Here is a 12,306-nt window from a genome sequence, read left to right as displayed (position 1 = left end):
CCGCTTCATAGGGCTTTCAGCCCTCTCTAAGTGGTTTACAGATTTTTAGCAAATTGAGTCAGAAAATTTGGGTCCTCATTTCACCCACCTCGGAAGGATGGAAGGCTGAGTCAACTTTGAGCCGGTGAGATTTGAACTGCTGAACTGCAGATAGTAGTTAGCTGAAGTGGCCTGCAGTACTGCACCCTAACCACTGCGCCACCTCGGCTCTTAAATTATGGCTGTAAAATTACTGTAAGCTATTGAATTACAGGTAGTTCTTAATATATGGCCAGTTTCTTAAAACTGTTCATAATTACGACAAACCTGGAAAAAAAGTACTTAAACCTGGTCTTGAAGTTACGACCAACCTTGTGGTCATGTGATCACATTTTGGCTGCTTGGCAATTGGCGCACATTTAGAATCGGTTGCAATTGCCTGCAGTCATGTGATTGCATTTTGTAACTTCTTTTGCTATTTTGCAGCAAAAATGCCAATTGGATAAGCTGGTTTCAGATTTACAGCCATGTGATTTGCTTAATGACTACAGTGAATTGCTTAACAACCATTGTAAAAACAATTGTAAAACCAAGTGCATTCACATAGTCAGTTGATTTACAAATGTAGACGTACACATAACATCCCAGGTTCAATTGTAGTCTTATCTGTATGAAGTTAATAATAATAAATGAAGTTGCCAGTTGCTATTTAGATCATCTAAATTGAGGATGTTAATCTTCAATGCAGGAACTCTGATTTATGTACACATATATAACTAAACATACACATACAAATTTTGAATTTAAACTCCAATTTTCAAGCATCCCATGCTGGCGCAGCAGCCATGGTGGCGGAGTGGTTAGAATGCAGTATTTCAGACGAACTCACTATTTCCTGCCAGGAGTTCGATTCTGACCATTTCAAGGTTGACTCAGCCTTCCGTCCTTCTCAGGTTGGTAAAATGAGGACCCAAATTGTTGGAGAAAATATGTTGACTCTGTAAACTGCTTAGAGAGAGCTGTAAAGCATTGTGAAGTGGTATATAAGTCTAAGTGCTGTTGCTGCTATTGTGATCCCAGACAGATGGCTATCTTAACCTTCACTTGAATATATCTATTGATGTGTTCATTGGAAAACCTGATGCCCACCATTTTTAAATTACCATCCTCACAAGAACAACTTAGCATGACCAGTGATTGGGGACTATGGGTTTGGTAATTCAAAACATCTGGAGAATGCAATAGTTGCTAATCACTATTCTAAGTAATCTGAGAGTGTTAAACAAATAAAAGAGGAAGAACAGAATTCCCCACCTCGATTAGAAGTTTCATAGAGTGCTGCTTTTCAAGATACGCACGAGCAGTATGAAATCCCAATTGTGTTAGAAGCAAAATACACTGCCAAGGGAGCCAGCTGTTTTAAAGACAATTCTAAATATGCAGATTAAAAAACAACCTCCGCCATGTTTTCTGTTAACAGAGCACCCAGCACATCATTCACTGGTGAAGATTATTTTATTACATATGACAAAAATGTACATACAAGTATTATCCCCATATAAAATCGATTTCAGCTTCATTCGAGCCATACATATTTCAAATGTGGGTTGATATTTATCCCGAGGCTACCCACGTAAGCTGTAATTTTATGCATATCTGTTTATAGCCTTCAAATGTTGATATAAATAAAACAAATGGCACGCTTCTGAGTAAACTTTCATAGGCAGGCATGTTTACATTTGGTGAATCTATTTTCACCGGAACAATTAACAACACTGAAATATTCCATACCATCTAAATCAGGCGTGTCTAACCCGCAGACTGCATTCGGTCCTAGACACCTAGTAATGCCACCCCACAAGATAATAAAAAAATATTTTTAAAAAGGAAGTTTGTTATTTATATCATTAACTATACTGTATATTTAATACGCAGCTCAAGACAATACGTCTTCGCTCAATGAGGCTCGGGCAAGCCAAAAGGCTAGACAATCATGATCTAAATTAAAAGCATTAATATTTTAATGTGTTCATCTCATATTTCCTGAGGCATGCTTGCTTAGCATTGAAGAGGGGTTTCATTTTGCACAAGTTTTGAAGACCTGAAGCCCCTATCTTTTATTTCATTGTTCTACAATTTGGTGAAGAGATTCAGGGACTCCCAGGAATGGGACATAAGAAATAAGTGAAGTCACATTTTTTTCTGAAAAACTCCATGGTAAAATCCCAAAGACAAGGGTGCCACAAAAAATAATTTGGGATACTCATTCCTGTTTAGAAGAAAATATCTTCTCAAGGGGCCCCTTTAATAATCCTGAGAGACAGACAAGAGTATGAAAGCTATTCTTCAGTATCTCATAGGAGCTAGTTGACAATTCATTCATGTGTCTACTTAAGATCTTTGGATGGTCTTTTCTTTGAATCTAAATTTTTGAACTTAGATCTTCCAAATATGAAGCTTTGCTTCTTAATTCCAAAATGTGGAGGTTGGCTTTTGTTATTCCATTTATGGACATGCTGTTTTATATTAGGGAACTGACTGTCATAATACATTTGTGGCAGAAAATTCTACAGGACTATTACAGAATATTTTGTGTTGACTTGCTACAGATTTCCATTCATACTGCTGGCTTCCACCATGACCTGGACTCTAAAAATGGCATTTTTTTCAATTGATGAATTGATCTACCATAAACAACAGTTACAATATCTTCTTTTTCATATTTCTCAGATTGCAGGCTGTTTAGTTTGTCCTGGTGGTATTATTAAGTGTGGAGACAGACTTAATCTCATTGCCCGATGCCCATCCTTTATTTCCATAGTAGTTTTGCAGCTTTATGATTATAAGACAAACCAGGTTTTTTTTATTACAATATGAAGGGAAGATTGAAAAGTCAAATTATGAGTGAATGGTGAGTATTTTTACAATATTGATGCTTTAGTACCAAAAACTACATTCTGATTCCAATTACACCCCCTTCCCACAGCAACTTAACATTAGATCTGTCTATCCTCCAATCTTTTGTACGGGATAAATTTTCTAAGAGCCTATCTTCCGAGTGATAATTACAATAATCAGTGGTAAATGGCACATTTCTCTCTTGGGTTGGATGAGAACATCCCATATTTATCATCCTTTTCAAAGGCAGCGAATTTAAGGGTGTATCCTGGCAATTGCAAAGGGAATTATTCGAAAGGGTTTGGGTGGCCTGGGTCTTTCCAGTTGGTAGCACACAGCTTCTCTCTCTCTTCCCCCCACCCCCCCTTTTAAAAAAAAAAACTCAAATAAAGCTCAAGTGTTGGATTAATATGGTTTTTTCCCTCTGGAATGTCTGATATCATTTTCATTTCAGAGCATATGAAAATACAAGAAGTAGTAACAATCTTTTGACCAAAACTGTTTTGTTTTTTTTTTAACCACCTATGGCAGCAGATAACAGAATTTTTCAAGGGAAGGGAAAAAGAAGTGATTTCCATCAGGCCTAGTTCCTATGAATTTGGGAATAATATATTCCCCCCCCTGAGTCAAATTCCACTTCAGTGACAATCCACAGAGGGTCACAGCAGACAAATAGTGAGTGGAGCATGATTCTTCTTTGTTTGGGATGTAACACCGATATACAACAAGTGGAGTTTGCTCAGAAGCGGAAATACACCAAGAGAGGAAGAGTGGGAAACAGAGGAGAGAAGAAAGATGGGAAGAGAGGGATAGGAGAGAGGGTAAGGGGGGAAGATGAGAGGATAAGGAGGAGTGGAATGCAGAGAGCGGAGAAGGAGAAAGGAAGGGGAAGTAGAGTAGAAAAGGATGATGGAGGGAAGAAAGGAGGTAGGAGAGAGGCAGAAGAAAGAGGTGTATGGAGAGCAGAAGAGCCAATAATTGGGTTTTTATCTTTCTGGGCGTTGATGACAAGAGGAACTGATGTAATTACTACTTAATACAATAGGATCTTGGCTATGTAATTGTATACATGTGATTGTATGTTATATAAATAAATAAAAGTACATTTAAAAAAAAGAAAAGAAAAGAGTGGAAAGGGGAGAGAGGAGAAGGAGAGAGGAAGGGGAAGTAGAGAAGGGAAGGATGACAGAGGAAGAAAGGAGGTAGGGAGGAGGAGGAGGAGGAGAGAGGGAGAGAAAGTGGTGGATAAGGTACAAATACGGTGTATGGAGAGCAGAAGAGCCAATAATTGGTTTCTGGCAGTTGATGGTAAGATGCATTGATGTAAACATTTAATAATACAATATGATGTTGGTTATGTAATAGTATACATGTGATTATATGTTATGAAAGTGGAAAAATAAAAAAACTTTAATCAGGAACACTGATATACATACAAAGTAGTAAGGTTTGGATTGCAGTGTTTTTGAGTTCCAGGAGAAAAGCTTTGGGATGCCCCCAGTTTTGGACCAGAAGTTTTTCCGGGAGTTTTTCTTTCAATTCCTTGGTTTAACTCTCTTTTTACTTGTTTGTTTCCATCTAAATGAAAACTTCTCTGAGGTAGCAAAATTAAATAAACCAGTGGAGTGTCATTGATGCCCACACAGGGCTCTTCTTCAGCTTTGCCCATAGGGGAACTAGAAGAAGATTGATTGCATTTTAATCGTGATACTTGGAACAGAAATAACAATTAATGCAGAGCCCTGAAATCTGACGGCAAGGCTGCCTTCTTCTTCGAACGCTGAAGTGCAAATGTCACAAACTTTAGCTAGAGCGGTAAACGGCAATGATTTTTGAAAAAAAGAAAAGAGCAAAAATCAGTTTTAAAAAGTGAATGGGAAGAATGTGGCTCTTGTCTGAGGCTGTCCACCCAGAGTTTTCTATTCCCATTTGGATCTTAAATTTCTCCTCCTTATTTCTATGTGGCCTGTTCTTTTCACCTCCATCTTCGTTGCATCTCCCCCCTCCACCTCCTCCTCCACCCACATCTTGATGAAATGTAGCTCAGACCCTCGGTTGAACAAAAAAATTACAATAAAAACCAATGGTGGCTTTAAAATGCACACGTAAGGATTTCTAACCAAGCTCACATATGATTGCCAGAGAGTTGAAGATGCTCCGGTCCCTTTCCTAGCCCACAACTGAGGCTAGAAGATAATTATGTCACTGCTACATAGGCAGTAAAACAGGCTGCAGTAATTATAAGTTCAGAAGCCCTCAGAGTCAAAATATGTGTTTACTGGTCTGATATGCTCTGGTAAATATCAGTCTGTTTCCTTTTAAAGTGGTACGATGATGTTACGTTGACAGGAAAGCTAGTGACAACTCTCTTTCAAAAGCTCTGTTCCTGGAGAAATTGTTTTGTGGATGTATAAACAAAGCCTGCCCGTGGTCAAAACCGTTTTGTACTAGCTGCCAGAAATGAGCCTGTTTTTATTTTCAGACGACTCCTGCTTTACTCTGGAAGGCTCCAATGAAGGCAGCTGCTTCGGGAAAATCAGGTTCTTGAATATGCCTCTCAGGCTTCTGAAAAATTCAGTACTTCTGGGGAAAAAAATTGAATGGATTCCCATAAGTCTCTGTTAGAGTTGTGTGAAGTATCTGAGGAAACCTTTCTTTATCATTCCCTTACAGGGGCATAGTTTCTCTTTCGATATCTCATTTGGAGAATTAAAACAGATATCTGGCATTCATCCCTCAAAAGGCTCTAGGTCTGAAAGGAGCTGGATTTAGAAGGATAGCTGTTGTGGCCCAGCAGGAGCCGTTGGAGCTGCCACCAGACTCCGACAGCGAGGGGCCCCTATGAGTAGGCTCTGGAGGATGTGGAGGACCCTGGACAGGGTTCCGACTCTGAGCAGGGCGCAGAGAGGCTGATTGGCCACTAGGAGACGCCTGAGCCTTGGAGCCAGTGGGGAGGAGACAAGAGAGTATGATCCTGACGTCATGCATTGGAGCAGTGGGGAGGAGACAAGGGAGTTGGTCCCTGGATGCCCAGCAACGGAGGACTAATAGGCATAGTTATGCAGTTACAGGAGATAATTGAACTCAGCTGGTGGTAATTAGGCTCCTCTCGAGACTATAAAAGGAATGAACGCTATAAACGGAATCAGCATATTTACTAGAGCTGGAGAAGCTATCGTGGCTCGCTTGGCAGGCTGGATTGCTGCCAAGGTAGTCTGTGCTGGATTGCTGCCAAGGTCTAGTCTGTGTTAATAAATCCTTGAAGTATCTTTGTCTCGGCGTGCTTTGGTGTAAGACGAGGGGGATCAGAACAGATAGCTGTTGTACTAGTATCAATAATTTTTGAGAGCTCAATCAAACAGACACATTAGAATCAGTGATTAGATTTTAACACTTTATTTTCGTGTATCAGTAGTATGGGGACTTCATTTGTACATATGTGTGTCTGTGTAAATTGTATTAAAACTTTCAATGAGATACACATTAATACCAATAAGAAAAAAAAAGAGAAAAAGAAAAAAGAGAAACCAAAAAGTGCAAAAAAAAGAGAGAAAAGTTAAGAAAAACAGGAAAGCAAAAATATACAAACCAGCGGCTTCCAATATTTTCACAGCAGTTAAAAAGTACAATTATATTTTAACCTCTCTTTCTAAAGTTATATTATAATACCCTTCTTTCTATAATCTATCACATCTAATAATCAAAACCATAAATCACAAGTTCATTTTTTTCCATTTAATGCAAAATTCCCTAAGAAGTTTCTAGTAAATGTAAATGTAAGTTTCAGTAAATGTAAATGGTGCCTTTTTTCTATTCAAAGAAGTTAGTTTATCCTTCTCAGAAAGAGATGGATAATTTCACCAACTATTCCTCCCTATTGGGTAGTGTTGAATTATTCCTTCTTGGTGCATATAGTCATCTTGCTGCCATAAACATACAATATATTGAAATAATCTTCCGTGCCAGAGGCTTCCTTTGTTTTTGTCATTTGAAAAGCAAACAGCAGCCTTTTAGTTTTGAAGACATCTTGCTTTTATTTCATTTCCTACTGCTTCATTTGGATTGTAGGCTGAGGTTATTTAAGAAGGCAGATAATTAAATGTCAATCCCTAATAAGCTAATTAAAAAAAACAATATTCAGATGATGTGATTTGAGTTGAAGGGAGAAGTTGAAGCATCCGCTGGCTAGGTGCCAGCTTTACAATATTAACAAAAAAAATCATAACATGGCTTGCATCTGAATCACAATGTCATGGAAGATTTCAGATGGCAAAAGTTGCATTCAGCGGGCGCAACTTGTCATTTCATTCATTTTTAGCATGCATCCTTTTTTTGAGATTGAGATTAGATTTATTTGTATGCCGCCCTTCTCCGGGAGGGACTCAGGGCGGCGAACAACTCAAAAGGGGGAAAGGGAAAAGAACATAATAACAAATTAAAATACAAGAATACAGCCACACAGGTCGAGAGGGGAGGGGAACTCATCAACCCCAGGCCTGCCGGCACAGCCAGGTTTTGACGGCTTTCCGGAAGGCCTGGAGAGAGGTGAGGGTCGAATCTCCGCGGGGAGTTCATTCCAAAGGGCCGGAGCTGCCACAGAGAAGGCCCTCCCCCGGGTAGTAGCCAGGTGGCATTGGCTGGTGGACGGAACCCGGAGGAGGCCGACCCTGTGTGATCTAATGGGTCTTTGGGAGGTAATTGGCAGCAGGCAAGTACCCAGGTCCAATACCATGAAGGGCTTTATAAGTTACGACTAGCACTTTGAAGCGTATCCGGAGACGATCGGTAGCCAGTGCAGCTCGTTCCATTTTTAAAAATGGAACGTTTTTGGAACTGTTTTTTTTAATAGTCATTTCTCTTCAATTGTATTTGAAAGATTGATGGACATTTAGTTTTCAGATGTCTTATTTTAAGGGTTAGGGTTTCCCATTTGATAAACTACTGTTTATGGACCAGAGAGAAATCTCTTTAACAGCCAGCTCTTACAGGAGAGATTAATTAGGACAAGACATTTACTCGCATGATTTTTCCTTCTAAGGATTTCTGATTCTTTTCTTTTATAGATAACTCTCAGATCCAATTAATATAACAGCAGTATATTTGGAAAACCTGCCTTCTGTAACAAATAAATTTATTTCATTTTACATACTTGATACCTTTATAATTCAAATATAAAAATACCATAACAGCAACAATATGAAAAAGGTAGTATATCAATGGGGATTCAATGATACCTTATAACTTGAAATATTATTTAAGCTCTCATAATGCCTAAACAAAAATGAAATAGATTTTAAACTGAGTGTCTTTGAGTAAGTTTGAGTTTCTTCTAATGGACAGTCAGGGTTCCTGACCACTGATTTTGGACATGACAGCCTTTTAAGATACTTGAAAACCTGTGTAAAGTTTTGCTTCCCCAGAAATGGACAGTTCTTTAATCTTGCTATGACCTTTGATCAAATTCATTTTGAGGATTTTTGAAGCTTGGGGTAGGGTGAGAGGAGGGAATCTTATTTGCTGGAGATGAAAGTATCATAGATCTGCTCACCAGGAACAACAGCAATTTTCCTCACAGGCTTCTATATCCAAGCTTCAAGGAAAACACACCTATTTCTCCAACAAGTAATAGTAGTTTATATGCAGAAAAAATTGATGCTGTAGTGGATTGATTGTAAAAAAAAAACCATTTAATATAATGTATTGAATTATTCTTTCATTATTGATTTCCAGGTCTTTGATTTTAGGCTTGCAAAGAAGATATGGAATTGCTTGACTCCATGGACATCAACAGAAAGTTGGTCTATCTAACCTATCCAATATGGAAGGGATAACTCATGGAGTGGTTACAGAATAGACTGGCTGAGAACACGGTGACTTCTGGATTCCCCCAAGCTATTTACTTAATGCATTCAAAGCTAATGCAACTTAAGTATTTTTTGCACAAACCTATCTTTCCTATTAACAAATTATTAGGCTACTGTATGGAGTGTTCCCATTTCCAAGCTCTCACTAAAAGACTTTTCAGGAAGTTGCAAGTTACTCTTGAGCCTAACTGGAACTGAATTTTAAAAAGTCATTGCTAAACTTAACTCAGCTGGAGCTGTTGGTTTCGGCGTGTGTGAGACAATTGGAGTTTGGAACTGTGTGAAAATGAAAATTAATGTAATTAATAATATTAATGTCTGATTAATATTTTGTTCTATCTACTCTTTTTTTGCATGGAGTTAACCAAATGATTTTGAACCAAATTACTATCACCCAATTGCAGTCCACTTTATTGCCAATAAACATGTTTAAACCAATGTTCCAGGAGATTTTCTAATCAAAACTGTTGTGAGGAACGGTTCACCGACAAATGCAATAGACATATGCACGCCGACAAAACCGCGTGGACAAATGACGCGTCAAAATCGCTAATTGATTTTCGACAATAGCGCGACGACAAATGCGCGATGACAAAATCGCGTCATCAACAAACTATAGACAGCCCAGTGAGTGTGCTGGGCGTTTAACATAGTGGGACGCGTATACGTACGTTATAACATACGTTATAATGCAGTCAGCACACGCCAGTTGAATAATACGTTTTAGTTATACTGAAGCCATGGATATTATTAAGTCACAGAAAGGAAAACAACAACTGCTGTATGAAGGATATCGACATCGACGCGACAAGTTAAATCAAGATGGATCGTCTTCGTGGAGGTGCATTAAAAGAGAGTGTGCCAGAAGACTTAAGAGAAAACAGACGGGATGTTACAAACAAGTACTGAACACATGCACGCTCCAAATACCGCAAAAAATGAAAGTGAAAAAATAAAAGCGTTTTGTGCCTGTCATCGCGCTTTTGTCATCACGAATTTGTGGGCGCAATTTTGACGTCGAGTTTTAATCGGCGCTATTTTGTCGGCGCGGATATGTCTATCGCGCAATTGTCGGGTCACGGTGAGGAACTTATCAAGGCAGTTTGTGGGAAAATACTTGCTACAAGTTTTCAAATATTAATAATAGCGTACGGCCACTTTTTCGGGCCAGGAGACAATTAATGTCACTATTCATTCTTCATCTTATGTCAGTAGAATATTTTATTCTATTTTTTGTTCTTTAATAATAAAATAATAAACTTGATCCAGATCAGTACAGTACAGTATTTCTGATAACGTGGGAGAGATGCTGGGAGAGAATCAGGGATCTTGTAGTTGAAATACTATACCCCCAATGCTCGATGTGATAGCCTTAAGAAGCATCTTGTCCACTGATATTTTGATATCTAACTTCAAGATTCAGATCTTGATACTTTAATGCCAAGTTTGAACAAACTATAGAACTGATCAACTCTGTAGTACAATTGTGGGTTGTAGTAAGCATGGATGTGAGTACAGGCAGTCCTTGATTTTGAACCAATTGTTTAGTGACTGAAATTACAACAGTACTAAAAAAAAAGTGATTTATGACTGGTTCTCATACTTACGACAACCCAATAGTCCCAGTCATGTGATCAAAATTCAGGTACTTAGCAGTTGGCATGTATTTATAAGTGTGTAGTATCCCAAGTACTTGTGATTGGCTTTTCGCAACTGGCTTCCAACAAACAAAGTTAGTGGGGTAAGTGGATTCACATAACAACTGTATGATTCACTTAATAACTGTAGCAATAACTGTAGCAATTCACTTAACTTAGAAGAGCCGAGGTGGCGCAGTGGTTAGGGTGCAGTACTGCAGGCCACTTCAGCTGACTGTTATCTGCAGTTCAGCGGTTCTAATCTCACGGCTCAAGGTTGACTCAGCCTTCCATCCTTCCGAGGTGGGTGAAATGAGGACCCAGACTGTGGGGGCGATATGCTGACTCTGTAAACCGCTTAGAGAGGGCTGAAAGCCCTATGAAGCGGTATATAAGTCTATACTGTTGCTTTTGCTATTAACTTTGTCAAAAAAAGATTGTAGAATGGGCATGACTCACTCAACAAACAACCATTTAAAAGTAAAGTTCTGTGTTCTGATTTGAGCTAGGCCTATATTTTAAGAATCGTCACCAGTTTAGACAACTTCGATTGACTTCAGCAAAGATGTGAAACTGTACATGCCAAATGCTCGATTACAGTGTTCACACAGTCTTGACGGCTAATCTTATGAAGGCTGGAGTTTTAACTAGTTGATCCTGTTGCGTTATGAACAATGGCTACGCATATTGGGATGAATTTAAAACAAAAAGAGACGATGCTATACTTTGTCACAAATCAAAACGATCACATTCTACCATGCAAACAATATCTTGACTTTGTCAGTAACTTCAATTGTATTTCCAAGACAGATTTTCTCTTCTGGGAATTACAGGCATCACATCCAATACAGCTGAAGGGTACGAGGTTAGGGAAGGCTCTGGGGAAGAAACATTCAAAAATAAAGAGACAAAGTGGACCCACAAGTCCCTGTTGCTCAGTGTAAGTGGGTGAGATAGAAAATCCACAATGCAAAGTCAAACACCATCTGAGTTTAGGGGATTGAACAGCACAAGCAGTGTGATGCAAGTCCCTCCCCTATTATATGTGCATTGTGATATCACAGAATTAGAGATACAAAGAATTTGAAAAGGCACTTTGTTCCCTTTCCCACAAACTATTTCATAGTGGGATGAATGGGATGTCTTTTCCTGGCTCCCATTTATTCTGCCTGGCTATTCTTACTAGACATCCATCACAACAGTATTTTGCAAAACTTCAGTTTACTGGGGGGGAAAAGGAAAGTGGTAAGAATGGATGGGCATCCTCAATTTACTAACCACAAATGGAACCCAAACTTCCATCATTAAGCAATGGGGGTCACCAAGTAAGTCGTGCCCAATTTTATGACGTTTTTTTGCTGCAGTTAAATGCTTGTTAAGTGCACCACCTGTCATTAAGTGAATCCAGCTTTCCCCAATGACTTTGCTTGTTGGATGCCAGCTGAGGCTTAAAAATGGCAATCGTGTGGCCTGTGGCCTTGGAATTTGCAACCATCATAAATACGTGGGTGGGTTCACCGACAAATGCGCGCTCGACAAAGCACGCCGATGAAACCGCGCCGAGAAAACCGTGAGTTCTAAATTGCGCCGATGAATGAGCGCAGAAGCATGCCGACAACAGCGCGCCGACAACAGCGCGCCGACAAAAGTGCGCCTTCAACAAACAAGTAATAACAACCTAATAACCCTAACCCTAAACCTAACCCTAAATCTAAACCTAACCCTGAACCTAACCCTGAATCTAACCCTTACCTTAACTGAAATCGCGCTTTTGTGGGTGCGGTTTTGTCGGCGCGTTGTGGGTGCGTTTATGACATCGCAGTTTTCTTGCCGCAGTTTTGTCAATGCGCATTTGTCGGGTCACGCTGGCTGTCAAGTGTCTGAATTTTGATCACGTGACCTCTGCTGTAATAGTCATAAGTTTGAGG

At 39.3% G+C, this 12,306-nt stretch overlaps 1 protein-coding gene across 3 annotated transcripts in view; it reads left to right on the top strand.

Moving 5' to 3' along the window:
* LOC116508699 (uncharacterized oxidoreductase ZK1290.5-like) overlaps positions 1-9,179 on the top strand; it is a 105,902-nt gene extending 96,723 nt beyond the window's left edge. Inside the window, exon 8 of one of the 3 annotated variants that reach the window (XM_032217347.1) lies at positions 8,622-9,179. In XM_032217347.1, the coding sequence (XP_032073238.1) occupies positions 8,622-8,708 (87 nt within the window). In that variant the 3' untranslated portion in view covers positions 8,709-9,179. Of the gene's footprint in view, positions 1-8,607 lie in introns of all 3 variants that reach the window. The other 2 variants (XM_032217346.1, XM_032217345.1) reach the window with 2 other exon arrangements.
* The last annotated feature ends 3,127 nt before the right edge of the window (positions 9,180-12,306 follow it).

The sequence above is a fragment of the Thamnophis elegans genome, chromosome 5, assembly GCF_009769535.1.
Source record: "Thamnophis elegans isolate rThaEle1 chromosome 5, rThaEle1.pri, whole genome shotgun sequence".
Lineage (NCBI taxonomy): Eukaryota > Metazoa > Chordata > Lepidosauria > Squamata > Colubridae > Thamnophis > Thamnophis elegans.
Note: the sequence above shows the minus strand (reverse complement) of the source record. Positions and strands in the feature narration are given on the sequence as shown.